Below are 27,168 nucleotides of genomic sequence, written 5' to 3' on the forward strand. Positions count from 1 at the left end.
CCCCACTTTCCCCCTCTCCCCTCCACTTCCCCCCTCTCCCCCCCACTTCCCCCTCTCCCCCCCACTTCCCCCTCTCCCCCCCACTTCCCCCCTCTCCCCCCCCACTTTCCCCCTCTCCCCCCACTTCCCCCCTCTCCCCCCTACTTTCCCCCTCTCCCCCCCACTTCCCCCCTCTCCCCCCCACTTCCCCCCTCTCCCCCCCACTTTCCCCGGGGCCACGCGCCTCTGGGAGCTGAGCGCTCCCGCGAACTCCTCCGCCGGAGCCGGTCCGGCACCGCCTCCCCACGGACTCGGGGTGCAGAGGTCACCTGACCCGCGGGATTTGGGGCCGCGGGCGGAGGGGCGGGACGGGCGCCGTCTCCCGCTCCCGCCGGGCGGCCACGTGGTGGAGCTGCGGCCCCCGCCTCACCCGGCCCGGCCCGGAGCGGCGCCCTGACCGGCGGGAGCGGGAGGAGGAGGAGGAGGAGGGGGAGGAGGAGGGGCGGGAGGAGGGATCCCGGCGCAGGAAGCCGGGCAGGAAGGAGCCCGGCGGCGCGCTTTCCTGGGGAAGCGGCGGCGGGTGGAGCAGCCGCGGCCGGAGCTGCCGCCTGGATGGGTGAGTGCGGGCGCCGATCGGAGCTCCGGCGGGTCCCCGCGCCGCTTTGTGTCCGGGCGGCGGGCGGAGCGGCCCCGCGGGGTCCCCAGCGTCCCGCCGCCGCAGAGGGGGTGCGGGGACCAGAGAGGAGAGGAGAGGGGTACCGGGGAGGAGCGGGGGGACCGGGGAGAAGCGGGGGGACCGGGGAGGAGCGGGGGGACCGGGGAGGAGCGGGGGGACCGGAGGGGAGAGGGGGGACCGGGGAGGAGCGGGGGGACCGGGGAGGAGCGGGGGGACCGGGGAGAAGCGGGGGGACCGGGGAGGAGCGGGGGGACCCGGGAGGAGCGGGGGGACCGGAGGGGAGAGGGGGGACCGGGGAGGAGCAGGGGGGTCGGGGAGGAGAGGTGGGACCGCGGAGGAGCGGGGTCCGGGGAGGAGAGGAGAGGGGGGACCAGAGGGGAGAGGGGGGACCGGAGGGGAGCAGGGACCGGAGGGGAGAGGGGGGACGGGGAGGAGAGGGGGGACCGGAGGGGAGAGGGGGGACCGGAGGGGAGGGAAGGGACCGGGGAGAAGCGGGGGGACCGGGGAGGAGCTGGGGGACCGGGGAGGAGAGGAGGGACCAGAGGGGAGAGGGGGGGACCGAAGGGAAGGGAAGGGACCGGGGAGAAGTGAAGGGACCGGGGAGAAGCGGGGGGACCGGGGAGAAGCGGGGGGACCGGAGGGGAGAGGGGGGGCCGGAGGGGAGAGGGGGGACCGGAGGGGAGAGGGGGGACCGGGGAGGAGCGGGGGGGGGGACCGGGGAGGAGCGGGGGGGGGGACCGGGGAGGAGCGGGGGGACCGGAGGGGAGAGGGGGGACCGGGGAGGAGAGGGGGGACCGGGGAGGAGAGGGGGGACCGGAGGGGAGCGGGGGGACCGGAGGGGAGCGGGGGGACCGGGGGGGAGAGGGGGGACCGGAGGGGAGAGGGGGGACCGGAGGGGAGAGGGGGAGAGGAGAGGGGGGACCCCGCCAAGTTGGGAGGGGACCCGCCTGGCGCCCCGCGGGCCGGCGGGCGGGGCGCGGAGCGGGCGGCGATGAATGGGCGGCCGGGGGGACACTCGGGGCGCCCTGGCCACTGCCCCTGCCCACCTGCCGGGCGGCCACGGCCGCTGCCCGGTCCCCCGGGGGCTTGGGGAGGAGGCGGAGGGGAGGCTGGATGGCCTGCGAGCGGGTCCGCTATTGTTCCATCCCGCTCCGGAGCCCGCGGCCGGCGCCGGGGTGCAGACGAGGTCCCCCCGCACCCCTCCGCCTGACCCCCCCGCGCCCGGGTCCCCGTCCCCGTCCCCGTCCCCGTCCCCGCGCCCCGGGCCGGGCGGCTCGGCAGCGGGACTTTGAGAGGATGTGGAGCCGGAAAAGGGCGCTCTGCACCCCAGCCTCTGCCAGGGTGGGGGCCCTCCCGGCCCACTCCCCGGCTGCCTGCGCCGGGTTTCGTTCCTGCACTTTGCAGGCTCCGGCCAGCCGGGCTCACACCGCCTGGGCGCTCGGACCTCCTGAGCCCCTTTGTGCGGGGGGGGGGGGTGGGACCCGGGGGGGGGGTGGGACCCCAGAACCCCGAGCGGCAGCCCGGGCGGAGGGAGCCGGTGTAAATGGGGTCCGGACCCCCGGGCCGGGCTGTGGGGCCGGGCTTGGCACCTCCTGGCAGCCAGGTCGGCGCAACTTTCTTCCCCGGACAGAGGGTCGGGGCGGACCGGGCCAGGCCGCTGGGGACCAGGGCTGTGCTGGGCCTGGGCCCGCAGGTGATGGATGGGGGGACCCTCCCGCGTTTTCCCTCCTGGGAGGAGGGTCCCAGAGGCCTGGGATGGGGGACATCGCAGGGCCCCGGGATGGGAACTCCGGGCTGCGGGCCTGGCAGAGCCCGGGAGCAGCTGCGTGGGCTGGAAGGGGTGGGAGAAGGCAGGGTGCGCTGGGAGCTGGGTCTCCAGGGCTCGGTCTGGCCGCGGGCCCCTGCCTATGGTGGGGCTGGGAGTGTTGTTCCCTATGCCTGTAGGCTGGCCATCTTTCTTTTCTTTTCCTTTTTAAATATATTTTATTGATTTTGTTTTTTGTTACAGAGAGGAAGGTAGAGGGAAAGAGAGGTAGAAACATCCATCAGCTGCCTCAAGGCACATGCCCTTGCCCGGAATCAAACCTGGGACCCCTGAGTCTGCAGGCGGACGCTCTGTCCACTGAGCCACACCGGTCAGGGCATGGCCACCGTTTCTTAAGGATGCCTAACCGGTGGCATATTTTGGCTAGTGGGCTTGTAAGGTAGATTCCACGTGAGGAAATCTATCCAGTCCCCAGTCCTTACCATTTGTAACCAGTGCTTGCGTCACATGGACTGGGAGAGGTGTCCCGCGCTGGGCTGGGGTGAGGGTGGGGGGGGTTCTTTGCACTCATTGAGATGCTTCAGTAAGATTGCTTGTGTCATTTACGTTCCTTGGATTTGTTTTGATGGCTTTTTGCGGATAGGCGTGGTGGTCACAACCTGTGAAAAGTCTTATTACTATTATCTGTGAAACTGATAGAAAGAAGGAGTGCCAGGCCCTGGGGGAGGGGGGGGGTGGCACAGTGTCCCTGCGCATCCACAGAGCCCCTGGCCATGCAGCTGACTGCCGCTTCTCAGAGCAGCCTAGAGCAGGCACCCTCACTCCCGCTCACGTTTAAAGGGGAAGAAACGCAGGTTTGGAGGTTCAAGAGACCAGGCCTTGGAATCCAGGGATTGTCCCGCTCTCCTCCTTCCTTTCAGAATAATAACAAAGAAAAGTAGGACAGATTTCCAGTGTTTCCAGTGGCAAAAGAGAATGTACGTAAAGCTTCCATCTCCCGCCACTACCGACGTTGAGGAGTTGCTAATCTTTCCATGTTTGCTTTCCGTCTCCCTCGTAAAAATAAAGTACAGCCTGCTAATGTGCAGTGCACACATGAAGTCTTCAGACATGCCTGGCACTTCTGGATGTTACCTGTTCACAAACTGTCTGCGCGCTTGTGTGTTTCCCTTTTTGTACACATGGTATCATCCTCTCTACAGATGACTTGCATTTTTTCACGTGTCCTTATGTTTCTGAGGGACACGTAGAACTTCCTTCGCTGCCACAGAGAGTTCCAGTGAGTGAATAAGCTGGCCGATGCCCCCCCTCGTCAAAGAACATGAGTGTTTCCACTTTCCCCTGTGGACACCTTTTCTGCTGAGGACTTCTGCCCGGTTTCCACTGTTTTTACTGTGGTAAATGGTGCCACGGTACACATCGGAGGCGTGTTTCCCTAGGCACAGCTGCTCTGATGATGCACACATCCGCCGTGAATAGCTGGGCAGTGGGGTCCAGGGAATGCTACATTTGTTATTTCACTTCCCGCAAGCATTTAGGGTGGTTATATAGGGCCCTCTTGGTTACTTGTTGAATGAAAAAGTAAAATTGATCAACCTTTAGCTCTAAGAAGGTTATATTAGTTGACTGGACTCCTTTGCTGTTTTGTTAATTTTTTTTTTTTTTTTAAATAAGAAAAATACCTCTTAGATCCAGAGTTGGAGCAGGAGATGGGGGGTGCTTGTGGGGAAGCTTTCCTCGGCCAGTCCCTGTGGAGTCACCTCGGGTGACTCACCCCGCCTTCTCTCATTTCTCGGGGAGATTAAGGGGTTTGAGTCCGCACTGACAGAGGCACATTCTTGCTCCAAGAGGGTGTGAAATGTGGCCCCGCTCATGACCTGTGGCCCCTCATTGTAATCCCTTACTTAACCTGGCAGCAGTGGGAGGCATTGAAATGCTTCGGCTTCCTCCTTATTCCTTCTAATCGCCAGGCACATTCTTGCCTCAGAGCCACCGCAGCCGCTGTTCCCTCTGTCTGGAACGCTCCTCTCCTAAATAGCTGCCTGCCTGTGCCCTTGGACCCCTCAGATCCTGACTCATACATCACCTTCCCCTGCCACCCTCTCCCGTCCCCCGCGCCTCTTCTCTGCTTTATTTCCGTCCACGGTCCCTCCTGCCTTCTGACCTGCCATGCGCTGTAATTTGTATAAGCGGGCGGTCTAGACTAGAAGCTCCAACGAAGCAGGGTTTTGTCTCTTGTGCACTGCTCACGGCTCAGTCCCTCGTGTCTAGAACACTGTTGACATAGTAGGTATTGGAATGTTTGTTGAATGAATACAGTGCTTTCTGTTGTGTTTCTCCGCGTAGACTCTCTCTTTTAGCACACCCTGGGCGTGCTGAAGGCCACCATTGAGTGCCCCAAGTGTCCCAGTTACAGGATCCGTCTGGATAAGCAACAGCATCTTCTGAAGAAAGCACTCACTCTACTTACATCCACATGATTTCTCCCTCAAAACACGCGTCTAAAGATGTTTTTCTGCCACCCTTTGCCTGAGCCTGGGTTCCGAGGAAAACCTAAGGAACTGGATGCTCAGCGGGGCACCCACCGCCTTCCCTTTTCCCGGTAACGTAGCTTTCCAGCATCCCACTCAGGGACGGAGCAGGAAGGACCCCGATTCTCCGTGCAGACCGCGTCTGTGCAGACCAGCGCTCGGGGATTCAGGCCCAGAGCGTGCATGTCTGAATTGCTGGGGGAGGAGAGAGTCACAATGGTTGCCCTGACTCCGCATTCACCCCGAGGCTTTCTTTTAGAGCGCGGTGGAGATGGTGACCTTATTCTAAAGACCCAGGAGCAGCCAGGATGGAGGAGGGTGCCCAGAAGCACTCTGAGAACGGCTGCATCCTACAACCTGTCGCTCGCGGTACTGAAAACATTCGCTGTCGGAGTGCGGTGCGTCTCTTCGCTGGGAGCTAAATGGGTTTTCTGGACCTTCCATGGTGAATAACAGGCATTGACAAAACAAGCTAAACATATGACTGGCCTCCTGGGTGCATTTTATTTTTATTTATTTTTAAAAAATATATTTTATTGATTTTGTACAGAGAGGAAGGGAGAGGGATAGAGAGTTGGAAACATCGATGAGAGTCATTGATCAGCTGCCTCTTGCACACCCCCTACCGGGGATGTGCCCACAACCAAGGTACATGCCCCTGACCAGAATCTAACCCGGGATCCTTCAGTCCCCAAGCCGACGCTCTATCCACTGAGCCAAACTGGTTTCGGCTCCTGGGTGCATTTGAAAAGGGCGATAGGGGAAAGGAGTCTCTTGGGGACTCCCGGGTGAGGCAGGAGGCATTGAGCAGGGACATGAAGATCAGGGAAGGATCTGGAACCCGGGCCTTGGCATCTGCTGAGTGAGAACCACATCAGCACATCTGCTTATCACGGCTTGTCAGTGAGCTCAGATTCTGGGCCGAGGCTTCGAGTTGGACAGGAAGGCTCGTGGAGTGGAACATGGCCTATGAAAGGTGGCATACTCCTGACTGGTCACTCTTCAGAGGAGAAAGGGAGCCCTGACTTGCGGCGGGCGGATAGGACCCAGGCATCCCGCTGCCAGGAGAAGCTGCCCATGCCACCCCGGAGATGCGGGAACTTGTGAGCCAGTACGCTCACGGGCAGCAGCGGGTAGCTTTGTCTCTTTCTCTTTCTTTTTTATATGTCTTCATTGGCTTTAAGGAGAGGGGGGTGGGGGGGGGAGATGGGAGAGGGAGGGAGAAACACTGAGGCAAGAGAGAAACATGGATCAGTTGCCTCACCCCGCATCCCCAACTGTGGATCGGTCCTGCAGCCTGGGCGTGTGCCCTGACTGGGAATTGAACCCGCAGTCTTTCGGTAGGTACCCAGGAGGATGCTCAACCAACTGAACCACACCAGCCAGGCCCGTGGTTGCCTGTTTTTTCCCTTTGTCATTGAGGGCAGAGGAAAATACAAGCTGTGGCCCAGCCACAACAGAGCTGGTGCTGGGCTCTGCCCTGAGCCATGTCCGGGTGCTCCCCCTGGGCTGGGGTGAGGAGCCTGCCATTCCCTCTGAGCCAGTCTTCTTCCAGACTCCGTCCACCTTCCCACGCCTGAAAGCTGGTTCAGATACTCTCAGGACCTTCTTGGATCTTAAAAAAAAAAAAAAAAAAAATATATATATATATATATATATATATATATATATATATTATTATTATTATTATTATTGATTTCAGAGAGGAAGGGAGAGACATAGAAACATAAGTGATGAGAGAGAATCATTGATCCGCTGCCTCCTGCATATCTCACACTGGGGATGGAGCCTGCAACCTGGGCGTGTGCCCTGACTGGGAATCGAACCATGACCTCCTGGCTCATAGGTTGACACTAAACCACTGAGCCACACTGGCTGGGCAGAATCTTCTTGGATCTTTGTTAAAAACACACACACACACACACAAACCACTTTAGATATTTTTTTGAGAGGAGGCACCAAATCATTTTTCTCTTTTGAGGGGAAAATGTTTCACATTCCTTTCCTAGAAGTCTTTTTAAAATTGGTAGAAACTATTCAAAATATAGGCATAGAAACTATTTCCCAATATCTGTAAGTCACCCAGGGTTTCCTAGGAGGTTTTCGTTTGTTTGTTTGTTGTTTGTTTATTTTTAAGGGAAAGCTCATTGCTGCTGCTCACAGTGTGTGTGTCCAGCCAGCAATCGTGACCGACTCCTCGTTAGATTTGTTCTGTGCCGTTCAGCTTCGCACCACCTTGGGTGTGCTCAGTGTCCACTTCTGTCGCTTTTCCTCTGGCGTCTGAAAGCCAGACAGGTTTCCTCCCAGTGCCTGCCGGCCCTGCCGACACCAGGCCAGGCTGCGGACGGCTGTCACCGCTGGTGCCTTGTTTGACAACGGCTCGCTTTCTTCCTCTCCTTTGAAACAGCCCCTGATTATTTGAGGTGCATACCCCTTGGAACAAAGCGCGTTGGCTTCTCGTTACATTGCAGGCGGTGCTTCTGTCCACGGTGGCAAAGGAAACAGAAGGAGCAGGCGCCCTGTCCTGCTGATAGCGGCGGCAGCGCGGGTGGCAGCCTGCCGGCGGGCAGTTCTGTGTGTGTGTGGCTTCCAGGCCCCCTGCCCAGGCCTGCCTCCCCGGGGCTGGGTCTTGGGATGCCACTTCGTCATAATCTCGGTACTTTAAAAAAATATGTATTGTTATTGATTTCAGAGAGGAAGGGAGAGGGAGAGAAAGAATGACACGTCAGTGATGAGAGAATCATTTATCAGTTGCCTCCCGCACACCCCCGCTGGGGATCCAGCCCACATGTGCCCTGCCCGGGAATCGCACTGTGACCTCCTGTTTCAGAGGTGGGTGCTGAACCACCGAACCACCCATAATCCCCGTGCTTTTAATCGTCCTGACGAGCTGTGGTACATGTATGTCATTCTGATGGCTCGGACGGAGTCGTCGTATGGGGTATCGGAATACTTGCTGAAGGCACAGAGAAGTTCTGATGAGAGGGAAGTTTTGCCTTTCCGGAGCCTCACCATATCAATCTGTCGCTCACTTGCCAGCTCTGCCGAGTGTACAAACAGCTGCCTCCCTTGTCTGTAGTTATCTTTAAGTTTCCTTATAAGTTGGTGAATAATTTGAAAAAAAATAGAAATATTCAACAAAAGCTCTGTGGAAGAGGAGTATTTGACTTGTGAGTTCTGTGACTTCGTTCGCTGAGCACGTGCTGTCCCTATGAAAACAATGACCGGGAAGTAGGACGCGGCCCTCCCCCGGAATGAGGCGGGCTGTGAGTGCGGGCACCTGCCCCAGAGACATGCCTCTTTCACATTGGCTCATCCACCTGTCCTAGAGGGAGCCGGTGTGTGCCAGCAGCCGGCAGAGCAAGGACTGCCCGTCGTCAATCAGTGCAGCTGGACTGTGTTGAGTGGTAAACATGTTGGTGTACTGGTCAAATCTTTAAAAATTGTTAGTGGTGATGCTTCCTCGGCAGCCCAGGGGTGTGTTTTGGGCTCAGGAGCCAAACCTGAATTTAAGCCTGGCCTCCTCCACTTAGAAACGTGCCACTGGGCCAGATAAACGCCCTCCGCTGCTATTTTCCAATCTGGCCACTGGGGGTAACAACAGGGTCTAATCCAAAGTGGGGTGAGTGTTAAGTGATAGGATACTCATTTAAAACAAAGTAGTAGGAAAAAATGAAAAATTGCAAAATGACATAAAAATTAAGTAAGTGATTGCTGTGGTGACTGTTGCTATATTGCGAATGTTACCATGTTCTATATCCACTTACCTCGCAAGAACTGCTGCTGTATTGGCCAACGTGAGTATACCTGCCATTATAACCTATGGCAATAGCAATCGTGAGGGATGCCCCATAGGCCAGTCCCTGCAACGCATCTGTGCAGTTCACAGCTGTTTTCCCTGTGTTGTCAGTCCTCCATTTGGTTCTGTTATCACGCCATTAGGCAGTGCCCAGACGTGTTTCCTTTAGCAGTGACCAATCCTATTCGCAACTGCATTGGCACGTTCCTCAGTTTCACCAGACAACTCATTTCCGTCATAATCTAGGCATGGAGCAATACAGCCACGTTCAAAATGACGCTGGCGAAAACAAGCAAGCCAACAAAAACAACAAAACAAAACAAAGTGAAATGGTTGTTCTTAGGATAAGTGCGAGGGAGTTACATTTCCTCCTGGATCCTTTGGGAAGGTGTCCATTTGTTGATAGACAAAAAATACACACATGCTTTCTGAACTGTATGTAACAGAGCAGTAGTTGACTTTGCCTATAAGTGTGCCGGTCTTAAGGGAAATAACATTGGAACCCCAGTACCTCCTGAAGCCCAGCACGCCCTCAATAAATGCATATTTGATGAAGTTTCCCTGTGCCTTGACCCAGGTAGGAGGGACTTTGCTCACAGCTTTAAGCATTTCCTCAGAGAAACACAATAACTCCATCACACACTGATTACATAGCGTAATGGACATTTGTGGTTTTGGCTTTCAGATTCGTATCTCTGCTTTTGTACATATAATCTGCATGGACTTTTCTTTCTTTAACAGTGAAACTGGTTTTCGTAGTCAGGGGCTGTGTGTGGGCCACATGTCTGTGTGTCTCGTAGCTACTGTTCAGAGCATATGAGTAATTAAAACGGGGTAGATGTCTTACTTTCCCCTTCGGTGGCCAGTTCTTGAGCAGCGGTGCTATTTTTACTCTGCGAACCCTCTTGGCACCAGCGTCAGGTCTGTGTGTGTGTGCGTGGGGAATGGAGGAGCACAGTAAATCTCTATTACTGTTCGTGAAGCAGCCCGGTCCTTCATGCTGCTGTGCTGTGTGTCTGATCCCTACACAGAGAACGGGGTCCGGGGCATCAGCTCGCAGGGTTTGTCTTCCGTAGGGCCCCGTGGAGCCCAGACCGGGACAGCCCGGGCCTTCCAGTGGGAAAAGATCTGACGGGCTCTCCATGGGCACTGCCAGGGCGACAGCGTGGCAGATGCAGGCTGGCACAGCCCCCTGGGAGCGATGCCTTGCTGTTGGGGCCAGTGTGTGCGGCTCCTCTCCCTGGGGTCTCGTTTGGAATGGATTAGGCGGGTTTGCATATCACATCCTCAGAGCCGTTCCAGGATTCACTGTCCAGAGGATTATCCTTGGGCCTGGAGCCTCCTGGTCCAGCTGAGCCCCAGCCCCTACCCGACCCGCTCTGTGTTCCCTCCTATCCTGAGGGTTTCCCTTTCTCGTCCCTAGCCTTGGCTCCTCCCGCAGCTCTGTGGAGCCAAGGCCCCCGGGCGCAGCGTTGGGACGGTCCACCCCCACTCGCTGTGGGCCCAGCCGTCCCTGGGCTGTTTCCCTCGGGAGAGGTTGACAGTAGCCTTACCCTCTGCATCTGGAGAATTGATTGTGGGCTGGTTGGTGTAGGAGCGGGAAGGGAGCAGCATGGCTTTTCGGAGAGCAAATGGCCCAGAAGGCCCCAGGGGTGGCAACCAGGGCTTCTGCACCGAGAGAGGTGAACCGTGAATGGAGCACGTTGGAGGTGGTGGCGACCCAGGCGTGAGGTCTGGGGCGGAATAGATCAGGAGCAGCGAGGAGTCAAACAGATGAATGAATGGTATGCCCTGCCTGCCCTGCAGACTCAGAGGGCAGATCATCCTGCTCCGTCCATCCCAGGGGGGCCCCATCCATCCCACGTGGGCTCGGTCCATCCCAGGTGGGCCCGGTCCATCCCAGGTGGGCCCCATAATGTGTCCTCCATCCACTCCCTCCTGTTCCCGGGGCATCAGAGTTCAGAGGCTGTTTCAGTGGCTTCTCTCTCACTCGGACAAGTACCTGAGACCCTGGGTGATGGGGGAGAGCTTCCACAGGCCAGGCAGAACCACGGTGATCGTGGCATGTGCAGCATTCCAGAAGGTGGGGAGTCCTAGTGCCCCCAGGAGGCAGCTGTTTGGCAACCCCGTCTGTCATCGTCATGGGGCCTGTCACCTCGCTCCAAGGATGCCACGTCACCTTACACCTGGCTGTGACCTCCTCTTCCCCTTCTGTGTTTTTTTACACAGAGAGGAATTGAGAGGGACAGAGAGTTAGAAACGTCAATGAAAGAGAAACATCGACCAGCTGCCTCTTGCACACCCCCTACTGGGGATGTGCCTGCAACCAAGGTACATGCCCTTGACCGGAATCGAACCCGGGACCTTTCAGTCCGCAGGCCGACGCTCTATCCACTGAGCCAAACCGGTCCCGGCTGTGTTTGGCCTTTTAAAAACAGCCTCCTTGAGGCATGATTTACATCCCAGAAAGTCACCGATTTTCGTATTCAGTTTAATAATGTTTAGGAAATCTACAGAGTTGTGTGATCACCTCCACAATCTAGTGTGTGTGTGTGTGTGTGTGTGTGTGTGTGTGTGTTTAGGGCTAAACATATACATACATATACATACAAATGTTGAAATTTTTATTGTTGTAAGTGTTAGAGATGTTGCCCTTTTTCCCGATTGACCCCTTCTGGACCACCCTCACCCCTGCCCCCAGTCTGGTTTTAATGCAAACACTTGTCTTACCCCCCAAATTCCCTCATGCCCATCTGCAATCTCTCTGCTACCATTCCCAGCCCTGGACTCCCCCTACCCTATTCCTGTCTTTGTACCGTTGTCTGGTCTGGATGTGTCCCCCACACGGAATCTTACAGTCCGTGGTCCTCTGTGTCTGACCTTCACGTGGCACAGTGGTTTGCGCTCCGTGCAGGCGCCTGGCCATGTGGGGCGGTGCTGTTGACATAGACATCAGAGATGTGGGAGCAGAAGGAACCTTTTAGAGCTCACCTTTACAATAGCCTCAGAGCGGTGATCACGTGGCATTCCTCAGGCCTGGGATGACTTTTCTCTCCCAGCGGTAGCTGGTTGTGGGTAAGCCCGGCCTTGTGACATGGGATGGATGTAGGGCAGGAGGTAACCTTAGGGCTCTGCTCTGGGAGCCTGTGAGCAGCGCGTTTGACAGATCAGATAGCGACGCTGCCAGCCCCTGGGCTGATTTCTTCATAGCGATTCCTGGCTCTGACGGCTTCACGGGCCAGACCGGTCCTGGAGGATGGCAGGTCGGATTCTTTAAAGAATCAGTTGGTTGGTCACCATACCATGCACTGAAAGGTCGTATTAGTGTCTCGAGAGAAATGTCACCCCCTGGCTAATGGCAGATCTGAATATGGAGAGGGAGACTGATGCTCTCGGAATTTTGCTACATGGCTATGACGATGCACTATCTGAATGACATTTGCTACATGGTTATGATGATGCAATATCTGAATGACACTTGCTACATGGCTATGATGATGCAATATCTGAATGACATTTGCGGCTTAAAAAGAATGTGGTCATTTCTTTGCCAAAAAAAAAAAAAAAAAAGAAAGAAAGAAAGAAAGAAAGAAAAGAAAAAATGTTGGAATATTTTAGAAAGGATTCACTGCCAAAATGAAGCTACTGCTTTTATCTCCCTGCCCCCCTCCCCCCTTTACTTTTCTATATTACCTGGGAGATCTTTAACACGCCTGCTCTGTAGTTAGTGCGTAAAAAAGATGTCATCTGTGAAAGCTCCCATCCCATCATAATGCCCAGCAGAGTTTACTTGTGTGTTTATTCACCTACACATCCATTTATTCGTGTGTATCTGGTTTGCCTAGTGAGTAGCCTGAGAGGTAACCATTGAGCAGCTCTGCCTTAATGTCCCACTAGCTCTTTAAAATTTATTAAGTGAGTTCTTCACCTCTGGGCAAAAGCTGTGACTTTCCTGATTAGTCTTTAGTACAAAACAAAGTTCTATAGTCAATTTCAGTTGCTAAATACTTTTTAGAAATTGAGATAAAATCTTACCTAATGATAGACAAACATGTAAATCGACTGTATCTCCATTGCATCCACAGTCAATCGGGAGTAAGAATGCAAATAACTCGACAACTATGGTGGATTAATTTGCATATGTAGCCATGGAGCGGTGGGTGGGTGTGGGGAAGAGAAGAGTGGAGGGAGCTACAGGAGCGGTGCTCTGGCTGGGAGCAAGGGCTTGCAGGCTCCCAGGCAGCCAGAAGGGAAGCCAGGGGAGGAAGGCCTATTCCTGCAGGAATCTTCGTGCACCGGGCCTCCAGTTGATATATAATATGCTATTGATATATCATGTATCTAGTTTCAGGTGCACTGCATAATGATTTGATATTTGCATTTATTGCAAAATGACCACCACAATGAGTCTAGGTGACATCCCTCACCTCACATAATTACAGAATGCTTTTCCTGTGGTGAGAGCTTTTAAGGTCTGCCTGCCCGGTATTACGCTAAGTGAAAGAAGCCTGTCAGAGAAAGACAAGTATCACGTGTTCTCACTCATATGTGGAATCTAATGATCAACATAGATCCAGAGACACAGAAGCATGGAACAGACTGTCAAATCTCAGAGGGAAGGCAGGGAGTGGGTGGGCAGGAGGTGGTCAACCAGAGAACTTATGTGCATCTATGCATAACCCCTGGCCACATAGGGTGGTGGAGCCTTGGGGTGGGGGGTGGGGGCGGGCTGGAAGTGGTCAATGGGAGAAAAAGAGGGACATGTAATGCTTCCAACCATATAGATGAAAAAAGAAGATCTCTCTTAGTCACTCTCAGACATGCAGGCAGTATTGCTAACTGCGGCTGCCAAGCTGCACATGGCTTCCCCGTGGCTTGTTTTATAGCTGGGGGTTTGCACCTTCTGACCCCTGGGGTTTCTGCTTGATGGTCCTTGCTCTCTGTAGCTTTCACATTCCATTATTCAAAATGGCCCGCTCCCTTGGCTCAGCTCAGTGTAGGGGGAGGTGATGACTCATGAGGAGCCACCCAGTGAGGTGTGGGGGGGAGGGCTGTTGGGGGAGAGGCAGTGAGGAGGGGGCTGGCTAGAGGGAAAGGAGGAGCAACCTGGTAAGACTTCATAGGCCCTAGGAGTTGGGCTTTTATATACTTGTCTCTAACTCCTCTAGTGCTCTTGTATATGTGGTAAAACCTCATCATCATGTAACATTTACTTAGATCTAGTGTGGCTAACCCACTGCACTTGAACTTGGCAGAGACAGTCTTGCTGAGGTCAAAGGTGAAGTCTAAAGGCGATCCAGGGTCCCAACCCAATCTTTGTCTCCCACGTTAATGCATGAGACATATATCGATCGAACGCCAATGGCCAGCACCCCAGAGGAATGAAAGCCAAGTGAAAATCCCAGCCTGGAGACCCACTATTTCAGAGTTTGCAAACAGGGCGCACGTTTTCACGTTTGCTGAGTGGGGCTCTTGACGTCACTCACACGCAGGGTCTAAAAAGGGGTCGGAGTGTGTGCAGGTCGGGGGCTGATCTTTCTTTGGAGAGAACCATGCAGGGATGCCCACCACCTCTATGCAGCCTCCCGAGAGAAACTTCTAGGACAGCTTAAAAAGACTAGACAGGTGTCTGGCCCTTGCCTGGAAAGTCTGAGATGGTTAAGTCCCCTCTTGATTAAGTGACATTTCCAAGGACTGCTAGTAGCTTGCGAAATTAATGGATGACATGATAGCCGGTACCCCAGTTTTCGTTTTGGGAGTTTGGACTTGGGAATCAGAGCTGTGAGATTCCAGCTGACCTGAGAAAGGCAAGGAAGTCCTTGCTTTACTTGTAGGCCCTGTTGGGGAGGAGATGCTGAGGCAGAGGGAGCCAGCATCTTTTCAGGGGCAAGTTACTTCCCTCTAGTCCTGCTTCCACGTGGTAAAGTCCTTTCTACAAACCAGGGAAACAGCGATCCATTCCTCGCTTTAATTACCCCCAGCTGCCATCCTGGGTTTTGAAGTTACTCTCCTGTAGGTTTCCCTTGACCCCTATCTCCATCAACCTGAAGTTATGCCCATGGACCACCCGGCTGTCTCACACCCAGAGCCGTGATTCCAGGAAGATAACCATTTCACAAAGCATCCCTTCCCCTGGGAATTTTGGGAATTATTTGCTTTGTTTATTTGATTTTCTTCAAATAAAGGGGTTTGCATACTTCTCACTGGCATGCTTTAATAAGAAAGCCCCAAAGACAAGCACACACATACAAAACTAGTATAACACCTATGCGAGCCCACCAGGCCCTCACACGGAAGTCTTCCCCACCAAGACTGAAGGAATGCTTTGGGTGGTCCTGCCGTGGTGGGCTACACAGCTGGTGGGTTATCCAAGCCTTGGCCTCTCCTCTCCCTTTCCTGTTGCATGGATTTGGCCTCTTCCTTTGGTTATTAGCTCTTCGCTAAGGACTTGAAATCCAAGGATGATTTCCATTTTGTAGCTGCAATTGGTGGAGGACCATGATTACTTGCACCTGCATTCATCAGAAGGTGGTTTGTTTGGGCAGGAAAAGGGGCTGTTTATGAATTAGTGTATTCCATTTCCTGTTTATCTACCTCAATCCTCGGTTCTCACACGTCAGTGTGCAAAGGATGGGACCAAATACATTTCTGGGCCCTGCTCCCTCAGATTCAGTTCCCGTGGGACGTGAATTAGGGTTTTGCATTCAGCAAGTTGTGCCCAGGTCCTTCTGATCCAGATTAATTAGGGGCCAACCTCGAGAAACACAATCCCCGAATTTGCACTTTGCTGTTCACATACCAGCCCCACCTGCTTGTGGTCACATACTTGGCAGTTACCAAGGTGCAGTTACAGCGTGTACAGTTTCCAAGGCAACATGCATTTTGTCACTTCTCCCTTCCAGGCTGGGTGGATGGAAAAGGGACGGCAGGGAGGCCGGGTAGCCTGTGACCTCCAGAGGAGTGTCCCTGAAGTGCCTTGTGGTGACTGGGCTCATACCGTCCATCTGCGGACCCTGCTGAGCAGCCGCAGCAGCAAAGAGAGTGAACACATTGGAAGCCATGAGGTGGACTTGAGGAGGGACGAGTACAGCCATCCAGCTGCTTGCATTCCCCGCTCTGTGTCCGCAGAACAGTCTGGTCCCGCATGGTCAGGACGGTGGAGGAACGAGACAACCTTGAGAAGCTTTAGAGAGACAGTGGCCAGCCGTATCGACATTTGCCCACCTTTTCTTTTAAAAATATATCTTGTTGATTTTTTTTTTTTCAGAGAGGAAGAGAGAGGGATAGAGAGAGTTAGAAACATTGATGAGAGAGAATCATCGATCAGCTGCCTCTTGCACACCTCCTACTGGGATGTGCTCACAACCAAGGTACATGCCCTTGGCCAGAATCAAACCTGGGACCTTTTAGTCCGCAGGCCGATGCTCTATCCACTGAGCTGAACCCGTTTTGGCTGGCCACCTTTTCTGAGTTCTCCAGTGGACAGTGCTGGGAGGTTTGCCGGCCTCCCTGTGGACTGGAGGCTTGAAGTGGCATTCGTAGAGCGCTCACGCCCGCAGGGCTGGGGACTGGCACACAGATTTCCTTGCCTTTTTTACCTGAACGCAGAGGTTCCGCACGCTGTGCATTTTCCACGTTTAATAAAGCCCAGGCCATATGTTAGCCAGGGTTCTGCTTCTCGGTTTTAGTTTTAAAGTGAGAGGTGGTGGGAAAAGCGTCCGGCGAGCAGACCGTGGGGCTTGGGTCTGAGTTCCAGCACAAGCGGGCTCGGAGTTTCCTGACTTCTCCGAGGCTCTGCTCTGGAGAACGAGGGTCTTGGACCCCATCCATTGTCCTAACTTTTGGGGTGACAACCCCCTGCAGAGCCTCGAAGGAACACTGTTTTCTTCCCTGAAAAAAGTATGTACGTACTTAAGAAAATGAAATCACTTTCCAGGGCCACAGAGCCTCTGAAATAAGGGGACTTTTCAGGCTGTTTCAGCTCCCAGTGGGAATGGCTGGGCCCCCCGAGGCCCGGGAGAGAGTCTTTCTCGTTGTTTCTGTGGCCTCCTGAGAGGCGAGGTATGTGTTGAGGGAGGTTTTGTTGATCCTGGCATTTTCCACTGACTGCCCTGTGAGGGGGGAACCACTCGGAGGAAAATAAGCAGGGAATGCGTGGCATCCGGGGTATGAACCACTGCGTCCTTATCGGTCTGCGCTGTGGTGGCCCCTCTACAGGCTGTGGACGGTGCAGTGGTTACACGGAGGGTGCGGAGGGATCGGTCCAGCCTAAGATACTGTGTTTCGTACAATGACAGCTGAGCAGTTAGAGTTGTTCTCCTCTTAACGTTTGGGAAGTTGGGTAACATGTCAGGATTTGGGTGCACTTGAAAATGTCGGAAGGTTCCAGGGAGTAGTCTGTCATGGGTGGAAACATGTTCTTTCCCACGTCTTAGCTCTGACTGCCTCCCTAACTCAGCCCCAAGCTCCTGCGCATGGTGCAAAGTTGTAGTCCCCACAAGAGGGAGTATCCCCTCCAGAGGGAGTATCCCCTCAGGAGGGAGTATCTCCTCAGGTGGGAGTATCCCATCAGGAGGGAGTATCCCCTCAGGAGGGAGTGCCCGTGGGTTATTTGGAAACCTCGATCCTTGACCTCTTTCTTTCCCTCTCTCCTAGGTGTTGAGCAGTCTCCCTTAGAGCTTTAGAAGCTGAATGGACTGAACATGAAGAGCTTGAAAGCCAAGTTCAGGAAGAGCGACGTAAGTACATGGGGAGGCACACACGCTCTGGAGGGGCCGGGAGGTCAGAAACAGCCTCCACTCCTGCTGAGGTGCGGGGCCGGGCAGCCACAGCCAGTGTCCCCGGCCCAGCTCCGGTGGCTTTCGGGAATGGCCAGCTCTAGGTTCCTTGCTGTGTGTGTGTACAGCGTTCCAAAAGGACATTTTAATCCCTGGGGGCTGGGCCTAGGAAGGAAAGGAACGGATTGCACATCTTGAGGAAAGAAATCAGTAACAACCTCGGCATTTGTAAAGTCCCCCAAATCCGATTTGTAGAGGAAGCTGGTCTTAGGAGGTGGTTGAAGAATTAGATCTGAGCACGGTTCGCGGTGAGCCTTCTGGACTTCCTGTCAGGGCTTTTATGGTAAAAACAATATCTGGTGCTGCTTTACCTTCACTCCCCCTGAATTCCTGGGCTTCTTACTCATTTGTTATTCATCATAAGCGCCTCTGGATAGGAGGAGGTCGCTGTGATGTCAGCGTTGTGAAACAGCTCCCGGAGGAGAAAATGGAGAGATAGAGCATAGCAGCGGCATATGCACAATGCTGTCTCAACAGAAGGTTGCCTCACAAACCCTGCTGAAACCCCAGCTTTGCGTGAGCTGCATTCCAGATGCTGCCAGCGGAATTGTTGTGTGGGAGGAATTCATGGGAGGGTTTTGCTGGAATTCTACCTACGTTATTTTCGTGATGGGCTTTCGTGGCTATCCTTTCACGTCAGGTAATTAAAGGTGAACCTGGCTTTTTGCCGTGAATGCTGACAGCTCGGCCCAGCCAGACACTTTTTTTGTGATTAGGAGAGGCTGTGACTTTTATGGCTAACACACACACACACACACACACACACACACTCACACACCTCTTGGCTGAAGCTTATCTCCTGAGCTTGCATCATGACAGTAACTTACTGCCCTGATAAGGCCTAAACCGGAGGAGATGCTTGTGGGATGATTGCGGAACCTTATCTTGCTTGAAGGAGGTCAGGCCTAGAAAGGTTTTTCAGGGAGAAGCTGGCCTCCTCCTCCCCTTCTTCCTTGGCTAACCGGCTCTCAGAATGTGAAGCATCTGGGGCAGTCATCCAGCCAGCCTTTGGCCAGGGACAGCCTCGGTCATTGACTTCCTTATCCCCCCCACCCCGCCCCGAAACTCCCGCAGCCCCCGCCTCTGCTGGCCACACAACCCTGGAGCCTGTAGATCGCCTATAGATTATCTGGGCTTCTGCTCCGAAGGAAGAGGCACTTCAATGGAAAATGCTGCCCAGTTGAGCGGAAATGGATTTGAAAAACGTGTGGCCAGGTTAGCACATGTCTTCCCATTCCGGGAGAGTCACACCGGCTGAGGGTGCTTGAGCAAGCTGGATCGATCTGGAGTTCCATGTGCCTGCACAGGGGCAGGGGGGAGTGACACACACACTTTGCGTTGAGACAATTAAGACCTGTGGCCGGAGGGAGGGTGTCGCTGGACTCTAGTTCTTAACTGAGAACGGAACTCTTGCCATGATAACACGAGATCACGGTAATGAGACTGTGAAGCGCTCCCGGGGTTTGGCGGCAGAAGGCTCGAGCACTTGGCAGGGCACGCTGAGGGGAAACGTGAGTGGAGCGAGCTCCGGGGAGGGAGAGAGGAAACTGGTATGATGGGGCCAGAAGGTAGCCAGGGGCTCCCCAAATGCACCCCAGATTGCATCCCAGAGTCACGCTATGATGCAGCCAGAGGCAGGGATGCAAACCAGAGGGAAAGCCCTTCCAGACCCCGGTTTGCCCCTGAGCCACGTGGCCATGGCCACGAAGCATCAGAGTGGCTGTACAGCGGGGGCTCTGCTGGCTCTTAGGGGAACTCATCTAACCTCGCTGTGACCTCTCGTGGTGGGTGTTCTCGTTGGGCTCACTCTGCAGATGAAGCAGCGGAGGCCCGGGGAGGCCCAGGAACGGGTCTGGCTTCTTGGAGTTTTACGTTAGACACATGACCAGTGGCGGCTTTTGTGACCAAGTAGCCAGGTTTCCAGAGCCCAGGTTCCCAGGAAGAACAAATCTGGCTGGAGAATGGATTTTACGAAACAGGATAATCCAGGCCAGGGGTCAGCAAACTGCAGCTCGTGAGCCACCTGTGGCTCTTTGGCCCCTTGAGTGTGGCTCTTCCACAAAATACCACGGCCTGGGTGAGTCTATGTTGAAGAAGTGGCATTAGAAGAAGTTTAAGTTTAAAAAATGTGGCTCTCCAAAGTAATGTCAATCGTTGTATTGACATTTGGCTTTGTGGAAGAATGCGTTTGCCGACCACTGAGCTAGGTGGTCTGGGAAAGCAACTTGGGACCTGGATGTGTGGCCTTGGGCAAGTCTCTTGCCTTTGCTGAATCTCAAGTTCCTCCTCTGAAAAGTAGAGAAAATATTAGCTTTAAAAAGTTGTTTGAGGACAACTTTTAAAGACTAATATTTTCTCTCTCTAAAAAAAGAAGAGGTGGTTGTGAAGGGTGAATGTCCTCATGTATGTAAAACACACACCTTAGGACCTGGCGGTCAGAAGCTGCTTGGCGAATATTTATCCTTTTCTCTTAGTCAGAAACCCGTGATAAAAAGGGGGATCGGGAAAGCATCTAAGGTCTGGGGGTGGGGGTTGGGGTCGAATCATCTGGTACCCGTTGCTGCCCCTGAAGATCCGGGAAGCTGAGAGCTGAGGGTGGGTCAGGGAGGGAGGCTTGCTTTTCCGTGGGCGCCTTTCAGTCTTTCTGTATGTGCACATATGTGTGATCACTGGTTACAGGGAAAGGAAACGTCCAGCAGTTCACGTGCAGTACGTGAGCCCAGTGGTAATCTTCTTTACCCGGAGCGAGTGGTCTCTCCCACAAGTGAACCCGAGCCGTCAGCCGTCAGACTGTCCGCTTGCCTCTGTGCGCGCTGAGCTGGGGCTGGAGAAAGGGCTTCTCGTGTTGCGGGGGGGGGGGGAGGGCAGTAGTAAGAAGGGACGGCAGCTCCTGCTCATGCTTTCAGAAAGAGGCAGGTGACCCTGTGATTGTGTGACCCTGTGATTGTGTGACCCTGTGATTGCGTGACCCTGAGATCGCGTTCCAGCCCGCCTGTGCCTGGGCTCGCAGCCTGGCTGGCTCTGGCGCCCAGAGCAAAGCCCAGGAGGGAGGGAGGACACACGGCCCAGAGGAGCCCATGCCGAGTGTGTGTGTGTGTGTGTGTGTGTGTGTGTGAGTGAGTGAGGAGGGGGGGGTTCCGGTCCCTCGGCTGCTCCAGGCCCGTCGTGCGGAGAAAAGTCACCGCAGGGTGCTTTCTGGAGCAGCTGCCTCGGACCACCTCCCCCCGAGGAGCAGGCTGACGCAGTGTGACAGGGGAATGACCCCGATGCTGTGGACCGTGGGTACAATGTCACGGTCTGGTTGCTTTAACCCCTGAGCATACTGGGGAGCCTGCAGATAACGCCCCGAAGAGCGGTACGAGGCACACACGGGCCCTTCTCCCGGCACGGCCTTTCCCAGGCCCTCTATGACTTCATCTCGGGCAGCCGTGGCCGTGGGTGAGACATGGAGAGGATGCGGGAGGAGTGAGAAGATGAGAAGCATGGCTCTTGCCTTGCCTCGCTCACCAAGGGCGGCGGGAGGGGGAGAAGCACGTGGAGGAGTGACTCAGGCAGCATTCGCACGGTGTGGAGTGCAGGTGTTAAAGGGAGAGGCCAGCTGTTCAGTTGTGGGGCCTCCGTGGTCAGTGCTGCGGGCTTTCAGGGAAGGGACGTGTGCCTGGGCGCGGGAGGGCCGGGGAGCTTTCGGAGGGTGAGTGGGGGGAGGAGAGGAGAGGGGAGGGCCCGGAGCCAGCCATGTAGCTCCGTGGTGATGCCGTAGAATTCGGCCCTTGACGTGGTCATACTTCAGGGGCCCCGGAGCGTGCCCAGGCCTGGCTCCGAGTCTTCTGACAAGAACGCTAGGACTGTTTCACCCTCGTTTTAAGAAGGGGCGCACTTGACTTTGGTGCTTATACAATGAGCACAGAGTCCTAAATCACTGGCATTTATGTCTTTTATGGCCCCAGTTGGAAAGTGAGCGCTTCGCCTCTTTCAGTGTCTGCAGCAGCCTGTCTGTGGCTCCATGGAAAAACGAGCCGTCAGCATGGGCAGCGGGGCCAAGCAGGCCGGCTTTCCCGTCGCTAATAAAACGCCCGGCTCCTGGAATTTCTCTGTACACGCCAGCTTTCGGTGCCGTGAGGGAAACGGGCGGGGGTTGAAGTGGGGGAAACGGGGTGGAAAGATCTTCGTCACAAATCTTGAGACGGGCCTGTCAGACACGACCAAGGCTTTCGGAGTTGACTTTGTGGGCGTGCGCGTTTCATTGGAGAAAGATTCGTTCCCAATTACGTTTTCCGTTGTAATAGGGAAGCACCGGGCATTCCTTAAAAAAAAAATAATAATAATAATAATAAAAATAAAATAAAAGCAGCCAGTTAAAAATGGCTGGCTCCATGAGAGATGGAATTGATGGTGATTTTTTTTTTTTTTTTTTACAGAGAGGAAGGGAGAGGGATAGAGACTTAGAAACATCGAAGAGACAGAAACATCGACCAGCTGCCTCCTGCGCACACCCTATTGGGTATGTGTCCACAACCAAGGTGCATGCCCTGGACCGGAACCGAACCTGGGACCCTTCAGTCTGCAGGCGGATGTTCTATCCATTGAGCCAAACCAGTCAGGGCTGATGGTGTTCTTGTTGCAGCAGCCATTAAGGGGTGCAGCCTTCTGCCGAGACATGCACATGCCCCGTGGACCCCGAGGAACCAGACGCATCCTGCTCGGTCAGGTGCTTGAACTCCCTGCCTGCTGAGTGACCAGCTCTCATGAAGGCCAATAATCGACATCTCTGCCAACGTATTTCTTTTTCCTAGAAGATTTAGTCCTTTCTAATAAGTTCTTTTAAAAAAGATATATTTTATTGATTTTTTACAGAGAGGAAGAGAGAGGGATAGAGAGTTAGAAACATCGATGAAAGAGAATCATTGATCAGCTGCCTCCTACACACTCCCTCCTGGGGATGTGCCTGCAACCAGGGTATATATGCCTTTGACCAGAATCGAACCCGGGACCTTTCAGTCCACAGGCTGACGCTCTATCCACTGAGCCAAACTGGTTTTGGCTCTAATAAGTTCTTACATGTGGCCAAGCCTCCCTCCCTTCCCCTACCTCTCTTCCCACCCCCCACTCCCACGCGCATGCACACACACACACACACACACACACAGACACACACAGACACACACACACACACACTGGAACACGGGAGTGTTGGAAACCCAAGTGTGCCTGTTGACAGCGGGGCCTGGGCCTGGCCTATTGTGATGCTCAGCCCCGTTGTCTGAGGCTGATGTCAGGCTGCATCGGGGGGACCCTCTGGGGAGAGGCAGGAGCCTCAGTCCGGGGAGGCACCGGCAGGTCTGTCACGCCTCATGCTTTCCGGGCCTCGTCAGCCTCCTTCCAGGGGCATGTGTGTGCTGCTGGCCTCGCCTTGCTAACTCTCAGGCCGCCGGGATGTGGACCTGGCTGCTCCGACAACAGGAGCCTGTTGTCTCGCGGCTCTGGCGGCTGGAAGTTGGGGACCGAGGTGTTGGCGGGGTTGGTTCTTGGCACGGCTGTGAGGGCGGACCTGCCCCGGCCTCCCCCAGCTGCTGCTGCTGCTTGGCTTGTAGGGGCGTCAGCCCAATCTCTGCCTTCATCTCCGCACGGTGCCGTCTTCCAGGCTCCCTTTTCCAAAGGGCACCAGCCCGACTGGATGAGGGCCCCCTCTGCCGACCTCCTTTTAGCTCCACTGCCTCCGTAGAGACCCCGTCTCCACATCAGGTCGTGTGCTGAGGATGGAAGGCTTCAAGTTTTGTCTGGGCCAGGGGCGCAATCAGCCCCAGACCCCCTGCCTTCCTCCCAGAGCAGGTTCCCCAAGCCCTGGCTTCCCCCACCGAGCACGCTCACCATGGGCTTCAGCTCCCGGGGGCTGGCCTCAGTGTCCGATGGAGGAGACCAGAACACCACAGAGTTTCAGCGGGTGACCCTGAAGTAGCAGGAGCGAGCACGCACTGCCCGCTGGCCTGCGACCCCAGAAGTGAGAAGGGCTCTCACGGACTAAATGCTTACCCTGTGCCGGGCACTGCACCTGCCTCAGTGTGCCCTCTGTCATGGGACGTTGGCAAACGCGACCCAGGAAAGAGTTCTGTTATCATAGCGGTTCCAGAGGAAGACATTCAAGGCTGAGGGAAGGAAAGTCACTTGGCCAGTCACACACGTGATAAATGGCAAACCGGAACCCGGGGCTTGCCACCAGCCTCCCCTTGTTAACCGAGGCACACTCTTGCTGCCACAGGGCATCCACATTCCTGAATCCAAAAGCTCCAAACGGAATTAAGTCAGTTCTGCCCTCTGGTCCTCAGTGCGGAGAGCCAGGCAATGGTTTCATGTCATGGGGAGTGCTGTCCGAGTGGCCACGCTCACCAGTATCGCTGTCCTTCCCCGGGGCAGGGGCAGGCTGGGGAACCCTGGAAACTAAATGCACTTCAGACTTAAGTAAGAGCCAATGCGACTGCTGCTCTTCCACCAGAGCTACCAAAACCTCTGCTCCTGCATGGAGCTCACTGGGTCCCAGCTTCTTTCTAGCTCCCCTCCACCCTGATTCCAGGAATTCTTGGTCAAACCTGATTCCATCCAGCTGCGGGGGAGGCCCATGTGAAACTCGGCATCTGGCATCTACACGTGGGAAATCTCTGCAGGCAGTGAATCATCTAGGTTATTACCTCTTATCTTTCTCCCCCCTGAATTAATTACCTCCTACTAATCATTTCAAACTGTTGCTGGCCTTGGCATTTTCTGTTTTTGAAAAATCTTGTATGTAACGTCTCCCAGGGAGCTAAGTAGAAATCGCTTCTGAGTTTGTTCTGGGGAGGTTTTCTGCTGGGTTTCGACTCCGAGGTCTTTGCTACAGAAAGGCAGTTCTTTCCGTCGATGTGACTACAGGTGTCAGCATCCGCCCAAGGCCAGCTGTGTCTGTGAAGACGACATTAGTGACTAGCTTTGACTTTCCCGGTGTTTGCATCCCTGCCTCCTTTTAAACAAGGGAAGTCAGCCTACGTTGATCAGCTTGATTGCCCAGTTATTGGTTTTATCGCATTAATGAAGTCATTTTCACTTTTTGGGAAGCACTGCCTGGAGAGATTTTATTTTTCCTTTTCTCCCGAGGGCAGATGATTGGATGGTCTTGGATCCCTTTTTCCTCCTGGGCTGTCCAGCGGGCTCGCTGGTCGGGGAGTATAGAAATTGAAAATGTGGGAAGAGAAGAAAAGAAAAAGGCCGAGGGTCCACATCTCCTTGGCTGGGTGTGTCCGTGGGTGCATTGCCCAGAGCTGAGGCTGTTTCTGTGGCAGTGATTCCAACTTGGCCACATTTGTGTGTGTGTGTGTGGGGGGGGAGTTCATGGGAGTCCGTGTGACCTCATGGAGCCATCCATACTTGGAAGGGGTGTGTCATGACTGAGCAGCTGCACGCTCCTCCTGTGAGGTCCCAGTGGGCATGTTTATGGAGATACAGGATAAGCTATTATAACAAAACACCTGAAGTCAAATAAGGTAGAAGTTGTTTTCTTCTCGAGAAAAAGTTTCAAGCACGTGAGGGCCAGCGGGACAGCATTGCTCCGTAGATTCAGCCAAGACCCAGGTCCCTCTGTGATGTCCTCTACCTCCCTCCAGAGCTGCACCGGGCGTTGCTGTGACCAGTCACCCCACGTGGCCTTGAAGAATTGAAATGTGGCGAGTCCAAAGGGAGATGTTCTGTAAGAATAAAACACATACCAGTTTTCAAAGATTTAACATACCCCTCCAAAGAGTAAGACATCTTAATGATTTTTTTATAATTACACATTGCAGTATTCATATTCTGGACATGTTGGGTTATATAACTATATATGTTAAAGTTAACTTCACCTGTTCCTTTTAATTTTTCTAATTAAAACTTCAAAATAACTTAAGCCTCGCATTAAAATTCTTTTGGACAGTGTTGGTCTGGGGTGTTGTTCATGGAACTGACTAGAACTTGGGCACATGGTCCTACTTAGCTGCAAGGGAGTCAGGGAAACATTTTCTCTCCCTGGCACCCATGAAACCAGGTAACCCTCCAGGGGAAGGAGGGATGGATACTGAAGATGAGCTCAGTGGTAGGGGTTGAATTGCCACCCTCCCCTCAGAAGATATATTGAAGTCCTACCTCCTTGTACTTTTGAAAGTGACCTTATTTAGAAGTAGGGTCTTTACAGAGGAAATCAAATTAAAATGAGGTCATTAAGGGGGACTCTAATCCAGTATGACCGGTGTCCTTAGGAAAGGTGAACATTTGGACACAGGCCAACAGGCTTGGAGGGGAAACTACGTGAGGAGTCAGGGAGAATGTAGCAGGAGGTGCAGGCAGAGATCTGGGTGATGTAGCTGTATGCCGAGGAACTCCCAGGAGGGCCAGCAAACCACCAGCAGCTGGGAAAAGGGCCTGGAGCAGTCCCTTCCACACAGCCCTCAGAAGGAACCAACCCTTGGGCACCTTGATCTTGGACTCCCAGCTTCCAGTGCGGCGAGACAGGCATTTCTGTTGTTTGACCCACCCAGTTGGTGGTGCTTGATTGGGACAGCCTTAGGAAACGAATACGTGTAGCTGCTGGCAGTTTCCACAATGAGTCTCATCCGAGCGTGGGAGGACCGAGAAGTGCCAGATGCTGTTGGCTTCATTAGTTGTATCCCAGAAGGGAATATTGGCCCACTGTCCCGTGGGTGGATGCCCATTGCAGCGTGCTGATGAGGGGGAAGTTAAATGCCTTTTCCGCGTTCGAGATGGAAACCGCTCCTGAGTGTTACCCGCTGGTGACATTAGGTTATCCTGAGCCTTTTCCTTTTCGTCCAGGAATACGTCAGAGGGCCTGGTTGGATAGGATGTGGGTTAACTCCATTCTCAGTCATCATTTTGGGATTGCTCACGCGGATAGGAATTGGGATGATTTAGTCCTACAGCTTCATACCAAGGCTTGGGACTGATACCAGCCTCGGAAGGGAACACGACAGGCTTAGTAATAGGTTACCTTGGGGGAGTGTATTCAGTCAACGCGCAACCTACAACATTGTGAAATATGAAGATTCTTAATTGTATCAACTTTATTGGAAGATCTATGCTAGTTTGACTCTAAAATTGTGGGGCTTAGGATTCTCAGCAAAACATTAGATTTGTTGCAAAAAACAAACATCAAAAAACAAACAAACCTCACCAAAACCCACACCTTAAAATAGTGGCATTGCACTTCCCAGACATAGAGCTTTATTACTGGGACCTACGATGGCACTACTTCTTTCTTTAGCCGCATTGCCTCCCGATTCACGCTGGGTTTGTTGTCAGTTCTTTTCTACCACTGACGCCAGCCAGGCCCTGTCTCTCTCTGCGTGCTTGTGCTGTTGGGTATTTGAACCCAAATGCAGGCACTGTCTTGGCTAAGTTTTATTTTGTTAGTTAAACGTGTTAACTGTAATTTTGTTCGGTAAATATATTGCTCTGGTTTTTGCATCCTTTTAAATTCTGACTCTTACATTGAGTTATTCACAAACCTGGTAGGCATCCCTGATTAATCCCACTCATTGGTGAGTGTATCGAACAGCTTCGCCTTC

At 54.1% G+C, this 27,168-nt stretch overlaps 1 protein-coding gene across 1 annotated transcript in view; it reads left to right on the forward strand.

Annotated features, from left to right (window-relative positions):
- The first annotated feature begins 465 nt into the window (after nt 1-465).
- Nucleotides 466-27,168, forward strand: part of RAI14 (retinoic acid induced 14) — a 108,269-nt gene continuing 81,566 nt past the window's right edge. Inside the window, exons 1-2 of the mRNA XM_045571294.1 lie at nt 466-595; nt 17,406-17,488. Coding sequence (XP_045427250.1) covers nt 17,453-17,488 — 36 coding nt within the window. The 5' untranslated portion in view covers nt 466-595; nt 17,406-17,452. The remainder of the gene's footprint in view (nt 596-17,405; nt 17,489-27,168) is intronic.

This window comes from Pipistrellus kuhlii, unplaced genomic scaffold (genome assembly GCF_014108245.1).
Source record: "Pipistrellus kuhlii isolate mPipKuh1 unplaced genomic scaffold, mPipKuh1.p scaffold_m20_p_4, whole genome shotgun sequence".
NCBI lineage: Eukaryota > Metazoa > Chordata > Mammalia > Chiroptera > Vespertilionidae > Pipistrellus > Pipistrellus kuhlii.